Source organism: Eriocheir sinensis, chromosome 23, assembly GCF_024679095.1.
Source record: "Eriocheir sinensis breed Jianghai 21 chromosome 23, ASM2467909v1, whole genome shotgun sequence".
NCBI lineage: Eukaryota > Metazoa > Arthropoda > Malacostraca > Decapoda > Varunidae > Eriocheir > Eriocheir sinensis.
In genome coordinates this window covers 3,621,096-3,646,095 of record NC_066531.1, presented here as the reverse complement: position 1 = coordinate 3,646,095, position 25,000 = coordinate 3,621,096, and the positions used below count along the sequence as shown (strand labels likewise).

General features: G+C 45.4%; 1 protein-coding gene across 10 annotated transcripts in view; it reads right to left on the bottom strand.

The window, feature by feature from the left end:
* Positions 1-6,735: 6,735 nt before the first annotated feature.
* The window catches only part of LOC127002418 (uncharacterized), a 30,917-nt gene continuing 12,652 nt past the window's right edge, over positions 6,736-25,000 (bottom strand). For 3 of the 10 annotated variants that reach the window (XM_050868327.1, XM_050868333.1, XM_050868331.1), the window contains one exon: positions 23,179-23,442. In XM_050868327.1, coding sequence (XP_050724284.1) covers positions 23,187-23,442 — 256 coding nt within the window. In that variant the 3' untranslated portion in view covers positions 23,179-23,186. Of the gene's footprint in view, positions 7,104-23,178; positions 23,443-23,494; positions 23,641-25,000 lie in introns of those variants that run through there. The other 7 variants (XR_007756226.1, XR_007756227.1, XR_007756230.1 and 4 more) reach the window with 4 other exon arrangements.

Sequence of the window (25,000 nt, the reverse complement as noted above, 5' to 3'; positions counted from 1 at the left end):
TCCCTTCCCTTCCCTTCCCTTCCCTTCCCTTCCCTTCCCTTTCCTTTCCTTTCCTTTCCTTTCCTTTCCTTCCTCTCCCTTCCTCTCCCTTCCCTTCCCTTCCCTCCCTTCCCTTCTCTACCCTTCCCTTCCCTTCCCCTCCCTTCCTCTCCTTCCTTCCTTTCCTTCCTTCCTCCTTCCTCTCCCTTCCTTCCTTCCCTTCCTTCTATTCCTTCCCTTCCTTCCTTCTCTTCCCTTCCCTTTCCTTTCCTTTCCTTCCTCTCCTTCCTTCCTTCCTTCCCTCCTTCCCTTCCTTCCTCCTTCCCTCCTTCCCTTTCCTTCCGTTCCTCCTCCTTTCTTCTAGTCATTACGTGGTCAGCTGAAGGGAGCAAGAAAAGCCTTAATCAGAGCAGCTTCTCGACTCTCTTTTCCTATAATCGATATTGTGGTTGTGGGTGGGTGGGAGGGAGGGATGGTGTAAGGGAGGGAGGGAAGGAGAGAGTGAAGGAGAGTGAAGGAGAGAGAGAGAGAGAGAGAGAGTTTTCTTACATAATTCGTTTGTAAAAATCGTTCACAGCAAGAAGCACCATTTGAACACACACACACACACACACACACACACACACACACACACACACACACACACACTTCCCCCCTCCCTCCCCTCCTACAGCCCCCCCCCCCCTCCTCCACACATACTTCGAAAATTGCTCTCTACTGTACGGAGAATATATGTTCCTATTACACTTTTCCGCGGAGTTCAAAAAGGGACACTAATGCAACCTTTGATCATTGGAAGCCGCCTTGTAATACGTGCGTGGGGGCTGAGGGGGTGGGATGCTAAAGGAGGGGAGGGGAGGGGGTGAAACTTGGGATGTGGGCTTAAGGGAGGTGGGGAAGGGAAAGGAAGGGGGAGGGATGTTAGAGTGCTCAGAGAAGGATATGCAAGTTAAGACAGTATTGGAATAGCCAGAAGATGTGAGGTTGGGGATATGGTGCGCAGTTTTGGTGGGATGTGTAAGGAGGTGAGTATGAGAATTGGGAAGGAGAAAGGGCTGTTAGGGTGCTCAGAGAAGGATATGCAAGTTAAGATTAAAGTATTGGAATAGCCAGAAGATGTGAGGTTGGGGATATGGGGTGCAGTATTGGTGGGATGTGTCAGGGAGGTGAGGATGAGAATTGGGAAGGAGAGAGGGCTGTTAGGGGGTGCTCAGAGAAGGATATGCAAGTTTAGATAAAAGTATTGGAATAGACAGAAGATGTGAGGTTGGGATATGGTGTGCAGTATTGGTGGGATGTGTAGGGAGGTGAGTATGAGAATGGGGAAGGAGAGAGGGCTGTTAGGGGGTGCTCAGGGAAGGATATGCAAGTTAAGATGAGAGTATTGGAATAGATACAAGAGGTGAGATTGGGTATATGGTGTGCAGTGTTGGTGGGATATGTAAGTAGGTGACAATGAGAATGGGGAAGGAGAGAGGGCTATTAGGGTGCTCAGAGAAGGATATGCAAGTTAAGATTAAAGTATTGGAATAGCCAGAAGATGTGAGGTTGGGGATATGGAGTGCAGTATTGGTGGGATGTGTAAGGAGGTGAGTATGAGAATTGGGAAGGAGAAAGGGCTGTTAGGGTGCTCAGGGAAGGGTATGCAAGTTAAGATTAAAGTATTGGGATAGCCAGAAGATGTGAGGTTGGGTATATGGTGTGCAGTATTGGTGGGATGTGTAAGGAGGTGAGTATGAGAATGGGGAAGGAGAGAGGGCTGTTAGGGGGTGCTCAGAGAAGGATATGCAAGTTAAGATTAAAGTATTGGAATAGACAGAAGATGTGAGATTGGGATATGGTGTGCAGTATTGGTGGGATGTGTAGGGAGGTGAGTATGAGAATGGGGAAGGAGAGAGGGCTGTTAGGGGGTGCTCAGGGAAGGGTATGCAAGTTAAGATTAAAGTATTGGAATAGCCAGAAGATGTGAGGTTGGGTATATGGTGTGCAGTATTGGTGGGATGTGTAAGGAGGTGAGTATGAGAATGGGGAAGGAGAGAGGGCTGTTAGGATGCTCAGAGAAGGATATGCAAGTTAAGATGAGAGTATTGGAATAGATACAAGAGGTGAGATTGGGATTATGGGTGTGCAGTGTTGGTGGGATATGTAAGGAGGTGAGTATGAGAATGGGGAAGGAGAGAGAGCTGTTAGGGGGTGCTCAGGGAGGGATATGCAAGTTAAGACAGTATTGGAATAGCCAGAAGATGTGAGGTTGGGGATATGGTGTCCAGTGTTCGTGGGATGTGTAAGGAGGTCAGGACGAGAAGGGGGTTGATGGGGTGCTCAGAGAAGGGTGTGCTGGTTAACATTACGTAGTGGAATATACAGAAGGGATGGTGTATAGTGATATGTGCAGTGACGAAGGTTTAGTTAAATTGGGTACGCGGTGGCTGAGTGGTAGCGTGCTGGGCCCACATTCACCGCGGGTTCGAATCCCCACGCTACCACCTGGGATTTTTCAGTCACCGCCGAGTGGCTTAAAACTACCCACATGCTGTCCTGAAGACCTCCCATCAACCCGGACTCTAGAGGAAACCGTCCAAGTGAATCATTAAGGAGTTCCGGGGGGCAGCATGAGCCAAGAGAAGATGGCTCCACTATAAAGAAGGTTATAGCTGGGGTCTTGAGACTCTGAGAAGGGTATGTAAGCGAAGATGTTAGTAGTGGGTTAAACAGAAGGGCTGAGGTTTGGGATTAGTGAGCAGTGTGACCAGAATGGGTAAGAGAGTTAAGGACGAGATGGGAGGGAAAAAGAGATTAGATTTCTGTGTTGATTGGGACTTAGAGAAGGTTATGGGAATGTTAGAAGTGGAATGGATATAGAGAATGAGATTGTCGATACAGTGAGAAGCGTGATTGGACAGTGTGGCGAAGCTGAGAATAGGTTAGTAGACTCAGAAGGTGATGTAAGTTGAAAAAGTAAAGTTAAGAGAAGTCCAAATAGGGATGGAGTGGAATGGACGGAAGGGACTAGGTGAAGTCTTATATATATATTGAGAAATGTGATTGGGGTAGTGTGACAAGGTTGGTCAGCTGGTTAGTTAGTTCAGAAGGGGAATGAAAGTAAAGGGAAGGTTAGGGAGATTGCGTAGAGGGATGAATTGGGATGGACAGAAGGGGTGAAATTGTATATATATAAGGGTGATCAGACTGCAAGGGAGGTGAAGGGAAGATTGGTGAGTTGGTTAGTTAGTTCAGAGGGGGACGAAAGTAAAGGGAAGGTTAGGGAGATTGCGAAGAGGGATGAATTGGGATGGACAGAAGGGGTGAGATTGTATATATATAAGGGTGATCAGACTGCAAGGGAGGTGAAGGGAAGATTGGTGAGTTGGTTAGTTAGTTCAGAAGGGGGACGAAAGTAGAGGTAAGGTTAGGAAGATTGCGTAGAGGGATGAAATGGGATAGACAGAAGGGGTGAGTTTGTAGATATAGGGCCAGTTCCACAGTTCCCCATGATGCGTTAGTAAGCTCCCAAACCAATACCAGAGCCTTCGAAATTTCCTTGTATAGTGTCCGGTGTTTATATTTAAGTTCACAAATTATGATGAAACTATACAGGAAAAGTCTTGTGTATTTAGTGTGGCATCGAAGACCTCACCGTTTTGGATTGTATGGGATTCTATAGTTTGGTTCGGGCTGTTACGAAGACACTGTGTTGGACTGTGAAATCGGCTCATAGTGAGAAATGTGACTGGGCAGTGACGGGAAGGTTGGTTAGTTGGTTAGTAGTTCAAAGGTGAAGGAAAGTGGGTAGGAAAATGAAATAGTGGAGCTGGTTGAGGAAGGGAAGGGAAGATAGTGGTCGGGACTATCTTATACCTGGTACTGTCTGGTGTTGGAAGCGTGGTAGAGTTTGCAGGCTATAACTATTTCTGGGAACACTTGGCCAGGGCGGAAGGCTCGAGTCCTTCTTTTGTAACGGGACTACAGGCGACGTCAGATCCAAGCGATACATCAGGCGTCGGAACGGACCTTAAAGGCGACGTTCGGAAAGGTTTTTGTGGCGCTGCGTCGACACTGTGGCGGTGGTGGTGGTGGTGGTGCTGGGCTGAAGTGCGTTGTGGAATTTTAGGGTCGTTTTATAAGATATTTCGTCACCCAAGTACGCATATTTGACAAGGCTTTCGTAGGGGTTGTGGGCATTTCCAGGAGTAGTTTTATGACCCTGGTGGTAGTTTGACCCTTCCTCTGTACCGTGAACCTAGAAACACCTATTTGACAAGGCTTTCGTAGGGGTTGTGGGCATTTCCAGGAGTAGTTTTATGACCCTGGTGGTAGTCTGACCCTTCTTCTGTACCGTGAACCTGAAGAAACACTTATTAGAACCCGACTGACCCCCTCTTTGACCTTTAGAAATAGCTGATTTGAGAAGCGAGGGTGTCTACCAATACCAACCTAGGTCTTTGGGCTGTCAGACGTGGACCACACAATACACACGCCTCTATATATAAAGAAGAAGAGGTAGATGTAGCAAGGTAGAGTGTAGTTTGTTTACATTCATAAGGGAACTTGATTTTTCTGAAACTTGAGCATAATGTCTAGGCTCGGGGGAAGTGAAGGGCAAAGGGTGGATGCTTCAAGGAGATGGAAAGGGGAGCGTCCATAAGAGGCTTTAAGAGGGGCGGGTGAAGGGTGAACAAGGGAACTGGAGGGAGGTAGAGGCGCAGGCTGCACAATGCGGGGCAGAAAACGATGAGCTGGTTTTGGCAGACGTCAGGCAAAACTCTTGTCAGTTGAAGAGCGAACCGTTCCTAGAAACTGTGCTGTCTATTTTTTTTTTACGTATACGCCAATTGCGCCAGTAGGCTTGCTTGAGGGGCCTGGATGGTAGTCGACCCCAGCCCGTCATGGCGCAGGCAAGTGTTTATAGTGGCGCCATCTTCTCTTGGGTCATGCTGCCCCCCGGAACTCGTTCTTGATTCACTTGGACGGTTTCCTCTAGAGTCCGGGTTGATGGGTGGTCTTCAGGACAGCATGTGGGTAGTTTTAAGCCACTCGGCGGTGACTGAAAAATCCCAGGTGGTAGCGTGGGGATTCGAACCCGCGTCGTATTTCACGTGGTGAATGTGGGCCAGGCACGCTACCACTCAGCCACCGCCTACCCATGATGTACCCATATGTACTGAGTCACAGGAAACATTGCTTTCAGCAGATTGTATAGATCCGACTGATTGGACGAATGTCAGTGTTTGGATCAACGGAGGCTGTACTGTTGTATTTAGTAAAGAAAGAATGCCATATTTTATGCCTCTCGTTCGGTTAACCTTGATTTTGTTTAGAATGATCATAATGATTAACCCGGTAGCAGCGGGGATCATGTTTCTTAATGGTCCCTCCAAGCGAGAAAAATGAAAAAAAATCACCCCTCACACAAACCATTTTATAATATATATCGAAGCATTTGCGATCAGTTTATGCATCATCTATTTTAGGGGGTTTATATCATGGCACAAATTTGGCCCGTCGCTGCTACACGGTAAAACCACAAATTTGGCCCGTCGCTGCTACACGGTAAAGCCACAAATTTGGCCCGTCGCTGGTACACTGTAAAGCCACAAATTTGACCCGTCACTGCTACACGGTAAAGCTACAAATTTGGCCCGTCGCCGCTACACGGTAAAGCCACAAATTTGGCCCGTCGCTGCTACACGGTAAAGCCACAAATTTGGCCCGTCGCTGCTACACGGTAAAGCCACAAATTTGGCCCGTCGCTGCTACACGGTGAAGCCACAAATTTGGCCCGTCGCTGCTACATGGTAAAGCCACAAATTTGGCCCGTCGCTGCTACACGGTAAAGCCACAAATTTGGCCCGTCGCTGCTACACGGTAAAGCCACAAATTTGGCCCGTCGCTGCTACACGGTGAAGCCACAAATTTGGCCCGTCGCTGGTACCGAGTTAATATCTAGTTGCGTCCTCCTAGTTAGATTTCACTTCGGTGGGCCAAATTAATTTATACATTAACATACAGAGGAATAATGTTATTGTTTTTTTCATAGGGCAGTCTCCAGGGTATTGAAATTTCAGCTTCCCGAGCAGGCTTTACGAGCTCATCAACTTGCCTCGGCTGGGTGTCCTTAACTTCGATGTGCTGGTTTTGCGCGTGACGAAACTTTGGGTTGTATTGTAAGACATTTCGTCGTCCGGGAACACATATTTGACAAGGCTTTCGTAGGTATTGTGGGCGTTTCCAGGAGTAGTTGTATGACCCTGGTGGTAGTTTGGCCCTTCTTCTGTACCGTGAACCTAAAGAAACACATATTTGACAAGGCTTTCGTAGGTATTGTGGGCGTTTCCAGGAGTAGTTTTATAACCCTGGTGGTAGTTTGGCCCTTCTTCTGTACCATGAACCTAAAGAAACACGTATTTGACAAGGCTTTCATAGGAGTTTTGGGCATTTCCAGGAGTAGTTTTAAGACCCGGGTGGTAGTTTGACCCTTCCTCTGTACCATGAACCTAAAGAAGCACTCACTGGAACCCGATTGATCCCCTCTTTGACCTTTAGAAATACTGATGTGAGAAGAGAAAGGTCGGTATTATAAGACTATCGCTTCTCACATTAACAATTTCTAAAGGTCAAAGAAGGGGTCAGTCGGGTTCTAATGAGTGTTTCTTCAGGTTCACGGTACAGAGGAAGAAAACACCAGAATCACAATCTATAATACAGAAATTCCTTTTGAATGTCCCTTTATCTTAAAATATCGATCTTAATCTCCACGGCAGTTTTAGGTATTTTCACCTCCGAGCACACTACCTTCATTCCCTAACACTGAGGTTCATCTGTCACTTTCTTAATCAACATGTCTTCTTAACCCCTTGACTGCGGATTTCCTACAAGAAGACCTCACCAAGCTACAGGAATGGAACAAAAAGTGGCTGCTACAATTCAGTGGAGAAAAATGTAGTCATGTAGCTTGGTAGGGAAATCCAGCACACCAATACCACATGGGAAACACTCCACTATCCACCACAGAGGCAGAGAAAGACCTGGGAGTGTATGTTACCAGGCTACCAGTGAAGGGAAATCCAGCACACCAATACCACATGGGAAACACTCCACTATCCACCACAGAGGCAGAGAAAGACCTGGGAGTGTATGTTACCAGGCTACCAGTGAAGGGATATCCAGGATACCAATACCACATGGGAAACACTCCACTATCCACCACAGAAGCAGAGAAAGACCTGGGAGTGTATGGTACCAGGCTACCAGTGAAGGGATATCCAGCACACCAATACCACATGGAAACACTCCACTATCCACCACAGAGGCAGAGAAAGACCTGGGACTATATGTTACCAAGCTACCAGTGAAGGGATATCCAGCACACCAATACCACATGGGAAACACTCCACTATCCACCACAGAAGCAGAGAAAGACCTGGGACTATATATTACCAGGCTACCAGTGAAGGGATATCCAGCACACCAATACCACATGGGAAACACTCCACTACCCACCACAGAGGCAGAGAAAGACCTGGGAGTGTATATTACCAGGCTACCAGTGAGGGGATATCCAGCACACCAATACCACATGGGAAACACTCCACTATCCATCACAGAGACAAAGAAAGACATGGGACTATATATTACCAGGCTACCAGTGAAGGCGAAATCCATGCCAATCCCAGCGGACGGGTTAATTTCCTTCACGGCTGTTTTATTTTCATCTCCAAGCACACTGCCCTCCCTAACACTGAGATGCCACACTAGACAAATCACACAACCTCACATGTTACCGCTGGACTGCCACGGCATTCTGTTCAGTTCTAATTAGCCTGACAATCCCGACGTCATTCACGAAATTGCCAACATCAGACGCATTTTGGAGCGCGCGCGTGAATGCTATACAATGACCACCAGGAGTAATTAGAGACGGAAGGACATCAGCGTTTCCCGGTTAAATGTTTCTGGAGAGTGATTGGTTGGGTTCAGGACGCAAGGAGGTGAGGAGAAAACTGAGGAAGGCTTGGGAAAGGTTCTGTGAAGACGCCTGTGCATAGTCGATGTTGACAAGCCTGTTACGATCGGGGAGAGAGAGAGAGAGGCAGAGAGAGGCAGAGAAAGAGAACATCGATAATCTTTTACAAACTTTTACAAACCCACACATTCACCCCCAAAACAGCGCAGCAATAAAGAAATACTAACATTTTGTATCTCCCTCGAGTGTTGTTGTTTTCCCCTCGGCGGACATCCCCTTAAAGACAGCCTCGGCGCTTGGCAATGGCCCAACTAACTCAGACAACTTGGAGCCGTGTAGTCAAACATTTCCGGGCTCACACACAGTCATTGATAAGGGTTTCATAGGAGTTGTGTTTGTGTTTCATGGGTAGTTTTATGACCCTGATGGGGGTTTGACAAGGCCGCCAGGAACTTGAAGAAAAAAATAACTCCTAATAACCAGACTCATTTTCTTTGTGGCTTTTGGAAATGGTTGTTGTTGAGAGCCAGTGAGATATATTTCGAAGCCATACTCTCTTAAATTTCGGGGATTGGACACTCATTTGATAAGGCTTTCATGGGAGTAGTGTTAGTGTTTCCATGGATAATTTTTATATAGCTACATTTCATAAGGCTTTCCTAGTTGAGTTAGTATTTCCATGGGTAGAGTTTTTATACACATTTAATAAGGCTTTCCTAGTTGAGTTAGTATTTCCATGGGTAGAGTTTTTATACACATTTAATAAGGCTTTCCTAGTTGAGTTAGTATTTCCATGGGTAGTTTTTGAATACTCACATTTGATAAGGCTTTCATGGGAGTTGTGTTAGTATTTCCATGGGTAGTTTTTGAATACACACATTTGATAAGGCTTTCATGGGAGTTGTGTTAGTATTTCCATGGGTAGTTTTTGAATACACACATTTGATAAGGCTTTCATGGGAGTTGTGTTAGTATTTCCATGGGTAGTTTTTATACACATTTGATAAGGGTTTCATAGGAGTTGTGTTAGTATTTCCATGGGTAGTTTTTGAATACTCACATTTGATAAGGCTTTCGTGGGAGTTGTGTTAGTATTTCCATGGGTAGTTTTTGAACACACACATTTGATAAGGCTTTCGTAAGAGTTGTGTTAGTATTTCCATGGGTAGATTTTATACACATTTGATAAGGCTTTCGTGGGAGTTGTGTTAGTATTTCCATGGGTAGTTTTTGAACACACATTTGATAAGGCTTTCGTGGGAGTTGTGTTAGTATCTCCATGGGTAGTTTTTGTAGACCCACATTTGATAAGGCTTTCCTAGTTGTGTTAGTATTTCCATGGGTAGTTTTTGAACACACATTTGATAAGGCTTTCGTAGGAGTGGTGTTAGTATTTCCATGGGTAGTTTTTGAACACACACATTTGATAAGGCTTTCGTACGAGTTGTGTTAGTATTTCCATGGGTAGTTTTTATACACATTTCATAAGGCTTTCCTAGTTGAGTTAGTATTTATATGGGTAGTTTTTGAATACAAACATTTGATAAGGCTTTCTTAGGAGTTGTGTTAGTATTTCCTAGGGTAGTTTTTGAACACACATTTGATAAGGCTTTCCTGGGAGTTGTGTTAGTATCTTCATGGGTAGTTTTTATACACATTTGATAAGGCTTTCGTAGGAGTTGTGTTAGTATTTCCATGGGTAGTTTTTATGCACATTTAATAAGGCTTTCCTAGTTGAGTTGGTATTTCCATGGGTAGTTTTTGAATACTCACATTTGATAAGGCTTTCGTGGGAGTTGTGTTAGTATTTCCATGGGTAGTTTTTATGCACATTTAATAAGGCTTTCCTAGTTGAGTTAGTATTTCCATGGGTAGTTTTTGAATACTCACATTTGATAAGGCTTTCGTAGGAGTTGTGTTAGAATTCCCATGGGTAGTTTTTATACGCATTTGATAAGGCTTTTGTAGTTGTGTTAGTATTTCCATGGGTAGTTTTTGAACACACATTTGATAAGGCTTTCGTAGGAGTTGTGTTAGTATTTCCATGGGTAGTTTTTATACACATTTGGTAAGGCTTTCGTAGATGAGTTAGCATTTCCATGTATAGTTTTATGACCCTGGTGGTAGTTTGTAAAGAGATTTCTGCACCCCAGTACCACGAACAAGCAGAAAAGCACTCACGGTAACCAGACTAATTCCCTTTGTGGGCTTTGTGAATACCTGTTGTGAAAGCCTAACACGTCTGGGCTTACTTGCATTAGTGTTTTTTTCGTCGAATTTTGCACGTACGGTTTTCGAGATGCATTTATTAATCTGTCTCTGTCTCTCTGTCTCTGTCTCTGTCTGTCTGTCTCTGTCTCTCTCTCTGTCTGTCTCTCTCTCTCTCTCTCTCTCTCTCTCTCTCTCTCTCTCTCTCTCTCTCTCTCTCTCTCTCTCTCTCTCTCTCTCTCTCTCTCTCTCTCTCTCTCTCTCTCTCTCTCTCTCTCTCTCTCTCTCTCTCTCTCTCTCTCTCTCTCTCTCTCTCTCTCTCTCTCTCTCTCTGCCTGCGATGCTCACCTTTAAATGATCACATGGGCAATGCTAAGCGATGCGCAGGCTCCACGGTACAAATTACAACCTCCTTGCTGTGTGTGTGTGTGTGTGTGTGTGTGTGTGTGTGTGAGTGTGAGAAAATGCGTGGGTCTCCATACAGTTACCTACCATATATATTTCCCTTGTTTCCCTTAGAAGTGTTACGGGTACAGACGTAAGCATTCTAATCCCTCTGTCGTTAGTGAATAAGCTTCTGATATTGGTTTTAATAACGCGGAAAGACTGGACCTTCTCTACTATCCCGATGATTGGTATTGCTGTACGGCCTCACCCCACACATCAGCTATTTCCAAAGGTTAAAGAGGAGGTCAGTCTGGTTCTTATGAGTGGGATTTTAGGTTCATGGTACAGAAGAAGGGTCAGACTAAAAAAATATGTTGGTCTTAGAACCCGACTGAGAGAGAGAGAGAGAGACTACCCCTGGAAATGCCCACAACTCCTACAAAAGCCTTGTCATATATGTGCGTTGGGGGACGAAATATTTTATAAAACGACCTTGTGACCGATGGAAGGCGACGGAGATGTGCACAGACGCCACGCGCAGCTATAGTGTATGCCCCCACCTGTACCTTCTACCTATTTCCATATTCGCAAGCCGCCACTCTCTCTCTCTCTCTCTCTCTCTCTCTCTCTCTCTCTCTCTCTCTCTCTCTCTCTCTCTCTCTCTCTCTCTCTCTCTCTCTCTCTCTCTCTCTCTCTCTCTCTCTCTCTCTCTCTCTCTCTCTCTCTCTCTCTCTCTCTCTCTCTCTTTGCCTGTTTTTGTCTATCTATCTATCTTTCTGTCTGTATCGATGTATAAGTCTCTCTCTCTCTCTCTCTCTCTCTCTCTCTCTCTCTCTCTCTCTCTCTCTCTCTCTCTCTCTCTCTCTCTCTCTCTCTCTGCCTCTATCTCTATGTCTTTGTCTGTCTCTCTGTCTGTCTCTGTCTGTTTTTGTCTGTCTATTTCTATTTTTATGCGTCTGTGTCTCTCTCTCTCTCTCTCTCTCTCTCTCTCTCTCTCTCTCTCTCTCTCTCTCTCTCTCTCTCTCTCTCTCTCTCTCTCTCTCTCTCTCTCTCTCTCTCTCTCTCTCTCTCTCTCTCTGCCTCTATCTCTATGTCTTTGTCTGTCTCTCTGTCTGTCTCTGTCTGTTTTTGTCTGTCTATTTCTATTGTCTCTCTCTCTCTCTCTCTCTCTCTCTCTCTCTCTCTCTCTCTCTCTCTCTCTCTCTCTCTCTCTCTCTCTCTCTCTCTCTCTCTCTCTCTCTCTCTCTCTCTCTCTCTCTCTCTCGGGCTATAAGACCAACACATTTTTAGCATGCAGAATGTGCTTTACGCTCTTAAGCAGTTTCATTACTGGCGGCCTGAATGGAACCAGATGAAAACAAACACATCAACACAAACGACAAACAACAATATATTGAATAATAAGATGAAATAATATATATGCTTTTGCCTGTTTTTGTCTTTCTGTCTATCTATATCTGTGTCTGTATCGATGTAAGTCTCTGTCTGTCTGTCTCTGTCTGTCTGTCTGTCTCTCTCTCTCTCTCTCTCTCTCTCTCTCTCTCTCTCTCTCTCTCTCTCTCTCTCTCTCTCTCTCTCTCTCTCTCTCTCTCTCTCTCTCTCTCTCTCTCTCTCTCTCTCTCTCTCTCTCTCTCTCTCTCTCTCTCTCTCTCCACACACACACACACACACACACACACAGAGAGTGAGAGAGAAGGCTGAGCGAGAGAAGAGTGGTTGGCTAGGACGGGACGGGAGGGGCAGAATGGCAACCCGGCCCGGTACCATGTTTAAAGAGGGCAGGTCAATCGGGCGCTCGGAGCAGACTGACAGGCTTGCTAGGAACAGCGGGTGATGGACTAGCCAGAGGAAGCAATGTTTACCTCTGCGTGTAATGCCGCTCGGAGACATTCACGAGGCTGTCCGGTCTTATTAGGGAAGATATACTGAGTGTGAGACCAGGCCGAATGCAATGAGGGAAGGGGTCGGTTTGTATAGTGGAGAGTGTGTCTGTATTATTGCAAGTTGTTTTTAAGCTTGTGGTATCTGATCTTAGTTGGGAATATAGGCTTTACTGTGAGACCAGGCGTGATGAACTGAGGGAAGGGTCGGTTTGTATTGCGTGGGATGCGACTTTGCATTGTTCGAACTTGGTTTTGATCATTATAAGGCGATTCATTCATAGTGGTATCCCTTCCTTCCTATGTCTTCTCATTTCACCCCTTCCCTTCCCTTTCCTTCCCTTCCCTTTCCTTCCCTTCCCTTCCCTTCCCTTTCCTTCCCTTCCCTTCCCTTCCCTTCCCTTCCCTTCCCTTCCTTCCCTTTCCTTTCCTTTCCTTTCCTTTCCTTTCCTTTCCTTCCCTTCCCTTCCCTTCCCTTTCCTTCCCTTCCCTTTCCTTTCATTTCCTTTCCTTCCCTTCCTTCCCTTTCCTTCCCTTCCCTTCCCTTCCATTTTCTTTCCTTTCCTTTCCTTTCCTTCCCTTCCCTTCCCTTCCCTTTCCTTTCCTTTCCTTTCCTTCCTTTCCTTCCCTTCCCTTTCCTTTCCTTTCCTTTCCTTCCCTTCCCTTCCCTTTCCTTTCCTTCCCTTCCCTTCCCTTCCCTTCCCTTTCCTTCCCTTCCCTTCCCTTTCCTTTCCTCTCCTTTCCTTTCCTTTCCTTTCCTTTCCTTTCCTTTCCTTTCCTTCCATTCTCTTCCCTTTCTTTCCCTTCCCTTCCCTTCCCTTCTCTTCCCTTCCCTTCTCTTTCCTTCCTTCACTTCCCTTTCCTTCCTTCCTTCCTTCTCTTTCCTTCCTTCCCTTCCTTTCCCTTCCTTCCTTCCTTCCTTCCCCTCCCTTCCCTTTCCTTTCCTTTCCTTTCCTTTCCTTCCCTTCCCTTTCCTTCCTTTCCTTCCTTTCCTTTCCTTCCTTCCTTCCTTCCTTCCTTCCTTCCTTCCTTTCCTTTCCTTTCCTTTCCTTCCCTTTCCTTCCTTTCCTTTCCTTTCCTTTCCTTTCCTTCCTTCCTTCCTTCCTTCCTTCCTTCCTTCTCTTCCTTCCATCCCTTCCCTTCCTTCCTTCCTTCCTTTCCTTCCCTTTCCTTCCTTCCTTCCTTCCCTTCCTTCCTTCCCTTTCCTTCCTTCCTTCCTTCCTTTCCTTCCCTTCCTTCCCTTCCTTCCCTTCCTTCCCTTCCCTTCTCTTCCTTCCTTCCTTCCTTCATTCCCTCCTTCCTTCCCTTCCCTTCCCTTCCTTTCCTTTCCTTCCTATTCTCTATATTATTTCCTCGCTTTCTCCAATCCCCTTTTCCTTTCCCCTCCTTCCCTTCTCCTCCCCTCCCTTCCTTTCCATCTTTCCCTGTTCCATCCCATCATTACATCCCTTTCCATCTCTTCAAACACACACACACACACACACACACACTCTAAAATTTCAGGCGGTGTCGTAGGCAACAGTTTACAGGGGAAGAGAATATTAACGAGGGGGGATGTTGGGGGCGGGGGGCAGGGGATGAGTGGGGTAAGCAGGCAGGTTGAGCAGGCTGAGGGCAAGTTGAAAAGACACTGAGGGGTTGACATAAGCGGGCCTCTCTGTAACTTATTCAGAGACAGCACACACACACACACACACACACACACACACACACACACACACACACACACACACACACACACACACACACACACACACACACACACACACGCGAGTTATCAATCATTCTGTCTTTCCCAAACGTTTTTCTGCAATCCTCAATTCCTTTTCTGTTTTGCTATACTATTCATAAATTCTCCCTGCGGCCTTCATACTCAGACACACACACACACACACACACACACACACACACACACACACACACACAGACAAGCAGACAGATGGAAAAACAAGCACTGGAAGACAAAATTATAGACAGACAGACAGACAGACAGACAGACAGATATCTATAGGGATTAAAATGTAAAAGAAATTAAGGAAAAATAATAAGGGAGATTAAAAGAGAAAGGATATTCACACACACACACACACACACACACACACACACACACACACACACACACACACACACACACACACACACACACAGAGAAAGAGAGAAAAAAACGTTCATCATTGTTAACTTAAGGTGGATTCCGTCTTAAACTCTCCCCCTCTTTGCATTTTTGTTTCATTCCTCTTCCTACCCTTTCCTTCCTTTCCCTTATTTTCCTGTTTCGTTTTAGTCTTTCTTTCCTTATTTACCCTTCCTTCCCAACCCCCAATCCTGTTCCTTCTATCCCCTTTCTCTCTCTTCCATTCTCTATATAATTTTGTTTCACGTGAATTCTTATTTTTCTTTATATTTCATTGTCTTTAAATTCTTTCTCTTCTCTTTTATCAGCATCTTTTCCATATCCTTCCTTTCCTTTCTTTCCTTTCCTTCCTTTCCCTTCTATTCCCCTTTCTCTCTCTTCCATTCTCTATATAATTTTCTTTCACGTGAATTCTAATTTTTCTTTATATTTCATTGTCTTTAAATTCTTTCTCTCCTCTTCTGTTTTATCAACTTCTTTCCTATATCCTTCCTTTCCTTTCCTTCCATTCCCTTTCTCTCTCTTCCATTCTCTATATAATTTTGTTTCACGTGAATTCTTATTTTTCTTTATATTTCATTGTCTTTAAAGTCTTTCTCTCCTCTATTCTTTTATCAACTTCTTTCCTATATCCTTCCTTTCCTTTCTTATCCTTCCCTTTCCTTCCCCTCCCTTCCATTTTCTATCCTCCACAGCTCAGTCTAATTTTCCCCTTTCCCATCCTTTCCTTTTCTTTTCTTAACTTAAACTTTCAGCAGGAACTCCTTTCATCATTCCCTCCCTTTCTTTTCCTATCTCCTCCCTTTCCTTCTCTGATCACCATTTCTCTTACTCTTCCTTTTCCTTTCCTTTCCCACTTCTTATCATCTCTCTTACCATACCTTCCCTTCCCTTCCCCATACTTTAATTCTAGTCTACTTTCCTTCCCTTATCTTCCCATCCCTTCCCTATCCTTCCCTTTTCCGTCTGTTGCTTTTCCTTCCCCCTTTCTTTCCTGTGCCACCCTCCCTTTCCCTCCCTCCCTTTCTTTCCCTATCCTTCCTTGTTCTCTCTGGTTCCTTGTTCTCCACACATAACATCATGGATGGGAGACCTCTGTAAGTGATGCAGGAGGAAAAGGATCTTGGAGTCACTATCAGCAGTGACCTGAAACACGCGAATCACTGTAAAAAAGCATACAACAAGGCCAACACTATGCTCGGGTTCATAGCGAGGAACTTCGAGTGTAAAACGCCAGACGTGATGCTGTCCTTGTATAATTCCATGGTAAGACCGCACCTCGAGTATGCAGTACAGTTCTGGTCTCCTAATTACAGAAAGGACATTGCTTTACTGGAAAGGACTCAACGACGCGCCACAAAGATGATTCCAACCTTAAGGGCTCACCCGTACGAGGAACGACTCAAGCGACTCAATCTCTTTACATTGGAGAAAAGACGCCTGCGAGGGGATATGATTCAAGTCTTCAAGTATCTGAAAAAGTTCAATAACGTCGATTACTCCAAATTCTTTGAACTGCAAACCAACTCAAGAACTAGAAATAACGGTTTACCCATTCAGTCGAGTCGATGTAACACAGACATTGGAAGGAGTTTCTTTTCAAACCGAGTCATCCGCCACTGGAACAATCTTCCCTCAGAAGTAGTGAATGCGAATACCATCAACTCCTTCAAATATAGAATCGACCGTCATTTCGCTGCGTCGGGAGTAAACTGAATAACGAGGTGCGTTCATCTGCTCCTCAATATCGAGGTGCTTTCATCTGCTCCTTAAAGCCCCAAGTGGCGGTCGAGCAGATTAAATCACCCAAGCGGGCGACCTCGTAATGAGCCAATAGGCTTTCTGTTGCCTGCATATCCATGTTTCCATGTTTCCCTTCCCGTCTCGTACCCACCTCTTCCTTTCCCCTCCCCTCCCTTCCCTTCCACACCCTTCCCTGCCCCGCCTGTTCCCCCGAGATTGCTGGAAATGTGATCCCCGGCGCTTCCCACGGCCCCGCCTTCCCCTCCTTGCCTGTCTCATTACTTCCCAGCGGCAGCCAGTCTCGCTAACCTGTTCCACTCACCTGTCTCCTTGCCCGCGCCATTAACCTTCACCTCTACCTGCCTCGTTACTGGGCCTCCTCCTCCTCCTCGCTGCCTCGTCTCTCCCTTGTCCCTTTCACCCGTGTTTGGCCGTGATGGTGATGCCTTGTGGTTTGCCCCCCCCCTCCCCCCCGTTCTCCCTTGCTTGTGGGTCCGCTACTCTGCTGTTACCCACGTCCTTGCTCGCTGCTCTCACCCACACCCTGGTCATCGCCTCGCCTGTCCCGCTAGGTGTAAGTAAATATTCTCCTTCCTAAGTCTATATACACCAAGTCAAGTCACACGCAGGTTTGTGGGAGGAGACACGGCCGAGGCGTGGTTTATGCGTGACACTGCTTGGAGCCAAACTAGAGAATGTAGAAACAGGGATTTAGAGAAAACGAGGAAAGGCGGACTAATTTAAATCAATCACTTCAACATGCCCTCCCTCACACCCCACACCGCCGTTTGTAGGCAATGGAATTACAGTCACGCAATAGCACAATAAAACGACATATTTTTTCGTCAGTGGCTTGCCTGAACGCGCTGTGAAAGGAGGCGAGAATGCACATCCAGAGTGCACACACGGCCCCAACTTTAGTCACCCCTGAACTGGCGGGTATTTTCTTTTTTGGCTCCAAGTGACGTCATCCCGCTGCTCCGCCCCCAAACCACCGCCTGCGCGTACCGGTCGCAGTTTTGAAGCAGAGTGACTTGACTTGGTATATATAGACTTAGCTGCCTTCCTTCTTAAAGGCGTCACTTGAAGTAAAACACCCTTGCAGTTATTTTCTTACATAAACAGTATAAAAGTTTCGTAACTGCACTCTTTTTGAAATTATTATTGATCTCGGAATAATGATATTGCTAACATGAATTATATTATGGCTCGATTTGTAACCATGGCGGTAGTTTTGTAGAAGCCTGCTGCCGTGTACCGCTGTAAACACTGACAGGTAGGGTAGGCGGTGGCTGAGTGGTAGCGTGCTGGGCTTTAATACCGGGCTGAGCAGTCGTCGTGCACGCCATTCATCTATTCATCCTTCCTTTCGGGATGATCGATAAATAGGTTAACCTGGGGAAGGTAAACTGTTGTATGCGGTGGCTGAGTGGTAGCGTGCTGGGCCCACATTCACCGCGTGATGGACGACGCGGGTTCGAATCCCCACGCTACCACCTGGGATTTTTCAGTCACCGCCGAGTGGCTTAAAACTACCCACATGCTGTCCTGAAGACCACCCATCAACCCGGACTCTAGAGGAAACCGTTCAAGTGAATCAAGAAGGAGTTCCGGGGGGCAGCATGAGCCAAGAGAAGATGGCGCCACTATAAACACTTGCCTGCGCCATGACGGGCTGGGGCCGAATACCATCTAGGCCCCCCAAGCAAGCCTACCGGCGCTATAGGCATAGACGTAAAAAAAAAACCTCCAGGTGTCGTTAGGATCTCGAAGAAGAAGAAGAAGCACAAAAATCAATATTGTATCAGTATGTTTCACTTCCCCGCGGTTCTTAAGTTGATGTTGGCCAAACACTCTTATTCTACGGCTCTGGGTGTGGGCGGAACAGCAACCCTCAAACTACATCAATAATCAGACTCGTACACAATGGTGGGACACGTCGCTCGCTCTCCTTGGCCAGGTGTTCGCGGCTGGTAGTGTTCTCACGCGGCGGGGTGGTTCACGCTGGCATGCTCCGCGGTACCTGTCCGATAAAGTCCGAGGAAATAACCGGGACAAGATGGTATTAATAATGGTATTAATAATGATACAATGACTACAACTACTACTACTATTACTACTACTATTACTACTACTATTACTACTACTACTACTACTACTACTACTACTACTACTACTACTACTACTACAAAACCATCACCAACAATATAAAAAAAACAGTAATATTCATAACACATTTGAATCAGTTACCCTACACTCTGTTTTACTAATCGCATTATAATAAATACTTAAACGATAATTACTTCAATGACCGATTCCACCCACGAAGGTCATCAGGGCCAGCACACGTAATAGGATTAATTAAATAAGGCTGGGTAATCGTTGGTCACCGGTCATGCTAAACTCTAATTGGTGGAGTGTCGCTGTGTGGGTTTGGTGTGTGTGTGTGTGTGTTGGGGGGTGGGATGTGTGTGATTGGGTGGTATGGGTGTCTATAATTGTCTGTGTTTGTCTGTCTTTCTGTTTGTCTGTCCGTCTCTCTCTATATCTATCTCTCTATCTATCTCTGTCTATTCATTTATCACGATTCCTGTTGCTGTCTCTTATTGTTCTGCTCCCATAATTTCTCTGTTCAATTATTTCTTCAGCTTGTTACGAGGTTGCTCATCAGCGGTCTTACGATTCGAGTCTTACCAGTTAGATGACACGGAGTTATGTCGCTATGTTGTTATGTTGGTGAGCGTTTGATATCTCGCCTACCTGAAAGTGTGAGAAGACAGAAAAAAAGAAGAAAGCAAGGAAGGAAGGAAGGAAGGAAGGAAGGGAAAGAAGGATATTAACGTTTATAGTCAAGTGAAGGGAGTCTGGTCTGTTTATGGCGGACTGAGTGAGGGCGTTCAGACTGGAGAGGAGGAGGAAGAGGAAGAAGAGGAAGAGGAGGAAGAGAGGGAAGGGGAAAGTTCACGAGGTGTTAGGAGACGAAGGAGAAGGAGAGGGAGGAGCCGGTCAGGAAGAGGAGTAGGAAATAGGATATGGAGGAGGAGGAAGAGGAGGAGGAGGAGAAGGTTATTGTCAGGAGGAAGAGAAGATACCAGGAATTCTTCAGGTATTTTTTGGACCTTGATATTTCCTTCCTTCCTTCCTTCCTTCCTTCCTTCCTTCCTTCCTTCCTTCCTTTGTTCCTTTCCTTCCTTCCTTCCTTTCCTCCCTCCCTTCTGTCCTTCCTTCCTTCCTTCCTTTCCTCCCTCCCTTCTGTCCTTCCTTCCTTCCTTCCTTTCTATTTCTATCTTCCTTCCTTCCTTTCTTTTTCTCTCTTTCTTCCTTCCTTCCTTCCTTCCTTCCTTCCTTCCTTTGTTCCTCCCTTCTTCCTTCCTTCCTTCCTTCCTTCCTTCCTTTCTATTTCTATCTTCCTTCCTTCCTTTCTTTTTCTCTCTTTCTTCCTTCCTTCCTTCCTTCCTTCTTTCTTCCTTCCTTCCTTCCTTCCTTCCTTCCTTCCTTCCTTCCTTCCTTTCTTTCATCCTTCCTTCCTTCCTTTGTTCCTTCCGTCCTTCCTTCCGTCCTTTCCTCCCTCCCTTCTGTCCTTCCTTCCTTCCTTCCTTTCCTACCTCCCTTCTGTCCTTCCTTCCTTCCTTCCTTTCCTCCCTCCCTTCGGTCCTTCCTTCCTTCCTTCCTTTCCTCCCTCCCTTCTGTCCTTCCTTCCTTCCTTCCTTTCCTCCCTTCCTTTTTCCTTCCTTCCTCCCTTCCTTCCTTCCTTCCTTTCTTCCTTTCTTCCTTCCTTCCTTCCTTCCTTCCTTCCTTCCTTTCTTCCTTCCTTCCTTCCTTCCTTCCTTCCTTCCATCCTTCCTTCCTTCCTTCCTTCCTTCCTTCCTTCACGCTCTTCCTCTCTTCCTTCCTTCCGTCCTTCCTTCCTTCCTTCCTTCAAGCTCTTCCTCTCTTCCTTCCTTCCTTCCTTCCTTCCTTCCTTCCTTCAAGCTCTTCCTCTCTTCCTTCCTTCCTTCCTTGGTTCCTTCCTCCTTATCTCTCTTTCCTTCCTCTCTTCCTTCCTTCCGTCCTTCCTTACGTTCCTTCCTTCCTTCCTTCCTTCCTTCCTTCCTTCCTTCCTTCCTTCCTTCCTTTCCTCCCTTCCTTCCTTCCTTCCTTCCTTCCTTTCTTCCTTTCCTCCCTTCCTTCCTTCCTTCCTTCCTTCCTTCCTTCCTTCCTTTCCTTCCTTTCCTTCCTTCCTTCCTTCCTTCCTTCCTTTCCTTCCTTCCTTCCTTCCTTCCATCCATCCTTCCTTCCTTCCTTTCCTTCCTTCCTTCCTTTCCTTCCTTCCTTTCCTTCCTTCCTTCCTTCCTTCCTTCCTTCCCTCCCTCCCTTCTGTCCTTCCTTCCTTCCGTCCTTCCTTCCTTCCTTCCTTCCTTCCTTCCTTCAAGCTCTTCATCTCTTCCTTCCTTCCTTGGTTCCTTCCCTCCTTATCTCTCTTTCCTTCCTCTCCTTCTTCCTTCCCTCCCTCCTTCCTTCTCTTTCTCCTTCCTTCCTCTCTTCCTTCCTTCCTTCAGCCTGTCGATACTGTTCTTTTTTTGCTTTTTCTTTATATAATTTTCTCTGGTTTAATTTTCCTGATTCTTTCTTTTTTCTTGTATAATTTTGTTTCCCAATTCTTTTCTTTTTTCTTTTCATCTAATTTTCGTTTTTTTTTTTTGCTTCTTGGTCGTGAGTTTTTTCTTCCTTTATATTTTTTTCGTGTATTTTCTTGTTTATTTTTATTTTTTTTAATCTTTTCCTTGACCTAGTTTTCGTATTTTTCTTTGGTCATTTCTTCTTCTTCTTCTTCTTCTTCTTCTTCTTTTCCTTATCTTTCTTTTCTTTTCCTTTCTTTTCCTGTATCTATCTTGGTCTTTCAAATTATCTAACCTTCTTTTTCTCATTTCCTTCTCCTTAAGTTTTTATGAGTCAATGTTTTATTATTTTTATTATTATTTCCGTTTATTTCACTTTATTTTCCGTAACTTTTTCCCGTTTTCTTTATTTCTGTTCTTTTCCTGTTTTTTTCTTTTCTTGGTCTGTCAAAGTTTCGTTCTTTTCTTTAGGTTTTTATATGTCAGTTTTCTTTTTTTTTTGCTTAAATTCCTGTTTTCTTCTTTTTCTTCATTGTAACTTTTTCTTTTTTGTGTTATTTATTTCTTCCATTTTTCTTAATTTTCCTTCTATATTTCTTTCTTACCTTCCTTCTTTTCTTTCCCTCTTCATCAGCTCTCCTCCTCTTACTGATAGTCTTCTACCTCTTAAATTCCGCCGCCATGTTGCCTCTCTTTCTATCTTCTGTCGCTATTTCCACGCTGACTGCTCTTCTGAACTTGCTAACTGCATGCCTCCCCCCCTCTCGCGGCCCCGCTGCACACGACTTTCTACTCATGCTCATCCCTATACTGTCCAAACCCCTTATGCAAGAGTTAACCAGCATCTTCACTCTTTCATCCCTATACTGTCCAAACCCCTTATGCAACAGTTAACCAGCATCTTCACTCTTTCATCCCTATACTGTCCAAACCCCTTATGCAAGAGTTAACCAGCATCTTCACTCTTTCATCCTATACTGTCCAAACCCCTTATACAAGAGTTAACCAGCATCTTCACTCTTTCATCCCTATACTGTCCAAACCCCTTATGCAAGAGTTAACCAGCATCTTCACTCTTTCATCCCTATCCTGTCCAAACCCCTTATGCAAGAGTTAACCAGCATCTTCACTCTTTCATCCCTATACTGTCCAAACCCCTTATGCAAGAGTTAACCAGCATTTTCACTCTTTCATCCCTATACTGTCCAAACCCCTTATGCAAAAGTTAACCACCATCTTCACTCTTTCATCCCTCACGCTGGTAAACTCTGGAACAATCTTCCTTCATCTGTATTTCCTCCTGCCTACGACTTGAACTCTTTCAAGAGGAGGGTATCAGGACACCTCTCCTCCCGAAATTGACCTCTCTTTCGGCCACCTCTTTGGATTCTCTTCTGTAGGAGCAGCGAGTAGCGGGCTTTTTATTTTATTATTGTTTCCTTTTTTTGTGCCCTTGAGCTGTCTCCTTTGATGTAAAAAAAAAAAAAGTTCCTGTTCTACTTTTATTTTCGTTTTCATTTTCTTCTTCGACATTTTTTCTCTCATGATCCGCTTTCCTCTTTTTTTCCCTTCCTTTGATAGTCTTTTGTTTTCCTGGTTATGGTGCGCTTGAATCTTGTTTTCCTTTCCTCTCCTTCTCCTTCTCTGTCGATTTTTCTATGTGTTTATTTTTCATGGTTTTCTTTTCCTTTCCTCGTCGGTTCCTCGTTTCCTTTTCCTTCTAAGTCGTTTTTTCTACGTTTTTTCCTGTTTCTTTTCCTTTCCTCGTCGGTTCCTCGTTTCCTTTTCCTTCTAAGTCGTTTTCTCTACGTTTTTTTCATGTTTCTTTTCTCTCTTTCTCTTCGTCGCTTCCTCGTCCCTTCCTTTCCGCTATTCTCTTCTCTCGTAAACATATGAATTCAGTGAGTCACCCCCATCTCTTCTCTTCTCTTGTAAACATATGAATTCAGTGAGTTACCCCCATCTCTTCTCTTCTCTTGTAAACATATGAATTCAGTGAGTCACCCCCATCTCTTCTCTTCTCTTGTAAACATATGAATTCAGTGAGTTACCCCCATCTCTTCTCTTCTCTTGTAAACATATGAATCCAGTGAGTTACCCCCATCTCTTCTCTTCTCTTGTAAACATATGAATTCAGTGAGTCACCCCCATCTCTTCTCTTCTCTTGTAAACATATGAATTCAGTGAGTCACCCCCACCTCTTCTCTTCTCTTGCAAACATATGAATCCAATGAGTTACCCCCATCTACCAACGCACCTTTTCAGCCTCTTAACCCCTTGACTGCGGATTTCCTTCAGTCAGACCTCACCAAGCTACAGGAATGGAACAAAAAGTGGCTGCTACAATTCAGTGAAGAAAAATGTAAAGTCCTGCACCTTGGGAGAGGATATCCAGCACACCAATACCACATGGGAAACACTCCACTATCCACCACAGAGGCAGAGAAAGACCTGGGAGTGTATGTTACCAGGCTACCAGTGAAGGGATATCCAGCACACCAATACCACATGGGAAACACTCCACTATCCACCACAGAAGCAGAGAAAGACCTGGGACTATATGTTACCAGGCTACCAGTGAAGGGATATCCAACATACCAATACCACATGGGAAACACTCCACTATCCACCACAGAGGCAGAGAAAGACCTGGGAGTATATTTTACCAGGCTACCAGTGAAGGAATATCCAGCACACCAATACCACATGGGAAACACTCCACTATCCACCACAGAGGCAGAGAAAGACCTGGGACTATATGTTACCAGGCTACCAGTGAAGGGATATCCAGCACACCAATACCACATGGGAAACACTCCACTATCCACCACAGAGACAGAGAAAGACCTGGGACTATATGTTACCAGGCTACCACTGAAAGCCAAATCCGTGCCAATCGCAGCAGATGGGTTAAATGCTCATTCATCGCCTTCCCCTAAGCACTTAATGAGGCAAAATCCATATTAATCTTCTCTTTTCTTTCTTTCGTCTGTGAGTGAAGGGTTAAGCACCAAACTTACCAGGAACTCATTAAAGATTTCGACTTTCCTAACTTTGACCGGGCTGAATGGCAATGCTCCAAGAGGGTATCAGACTCAGCGAAATTTTACTAAACTTACACGGTAAAGTAATATATTGATCCTGGCGCTGTTGACCGACCATGACCTTGTATGCGACAGTAATGTAGGCGATAAATTAAGTGGTTGCAATCACCAATTAACCCGCTTAAATATAGCTATCGACGACGCGCTCATAAATAAATAAATGGATAGGCGGTGGCTGAGTGGTTAGCGTGCTGGGCCCACATTCACCACGCCATGGACAACGTCGGTTCGAGTCCCCACGCTACCACCTGGGATTTTTCAGTCACCGCCGAGTGGCTTAAAACTACCCACATGCTGTCCTGAAGACCACCCATCAACCCGGACTCTAGAGGAAACCGTCCAGTGAATCAAGAATGAGTTCCGGGGGGCAGCATGAGCCAAGAGAAGATGGCGCCACTATAAAAATTGCCTGCGCCATGATGGGCTTGGGCCGACCATCTGGCCCTTGAGGAAAGCCTACCGGCGCTATAGGCGGGGATGTAAACCCCCAAAATTTGTCCGTGATACCAAATTGTAAGCTAATTTCACCGTAGCTTGTGAACAGCGTGGAAACATCTCAGCGTCCATGCAATCGACAACGCCTGGACCGCCCTCGACGATAAACTCCCAGAAGTAGAGAGCGCGGCAGTTTCCATGGAACTCGGGGGCTTCGTGGTGCAGTGGTTAGCACACTCGGCTCACAACCGAGAGAGCCCGGGTTCGATTCCCGGGCGGTTTGGAAAAATTTATGCGGCTTTTCCGATACCCTACGCCCCTGTCCACCCAGCAGTGAATGGGTACCAGGTATTAATCGGGGGTTGTGTCCCGTCTCCTGGGGTCTGTTCCCTTCTCCTATAATTCCTTCCCCTTCTGTCTCTCTCCGGCATATGACCACAGATGTTGCGCCGACTAAACGAAACTTTCCAACGTTTCCATGGAACCTTAAAGAGTAAGTGGTGCTGTGGGTCCACCGCGGATGACCACTTAAGTCAAGACGGCAGTAACTTTAAATAAGAGGAATCATA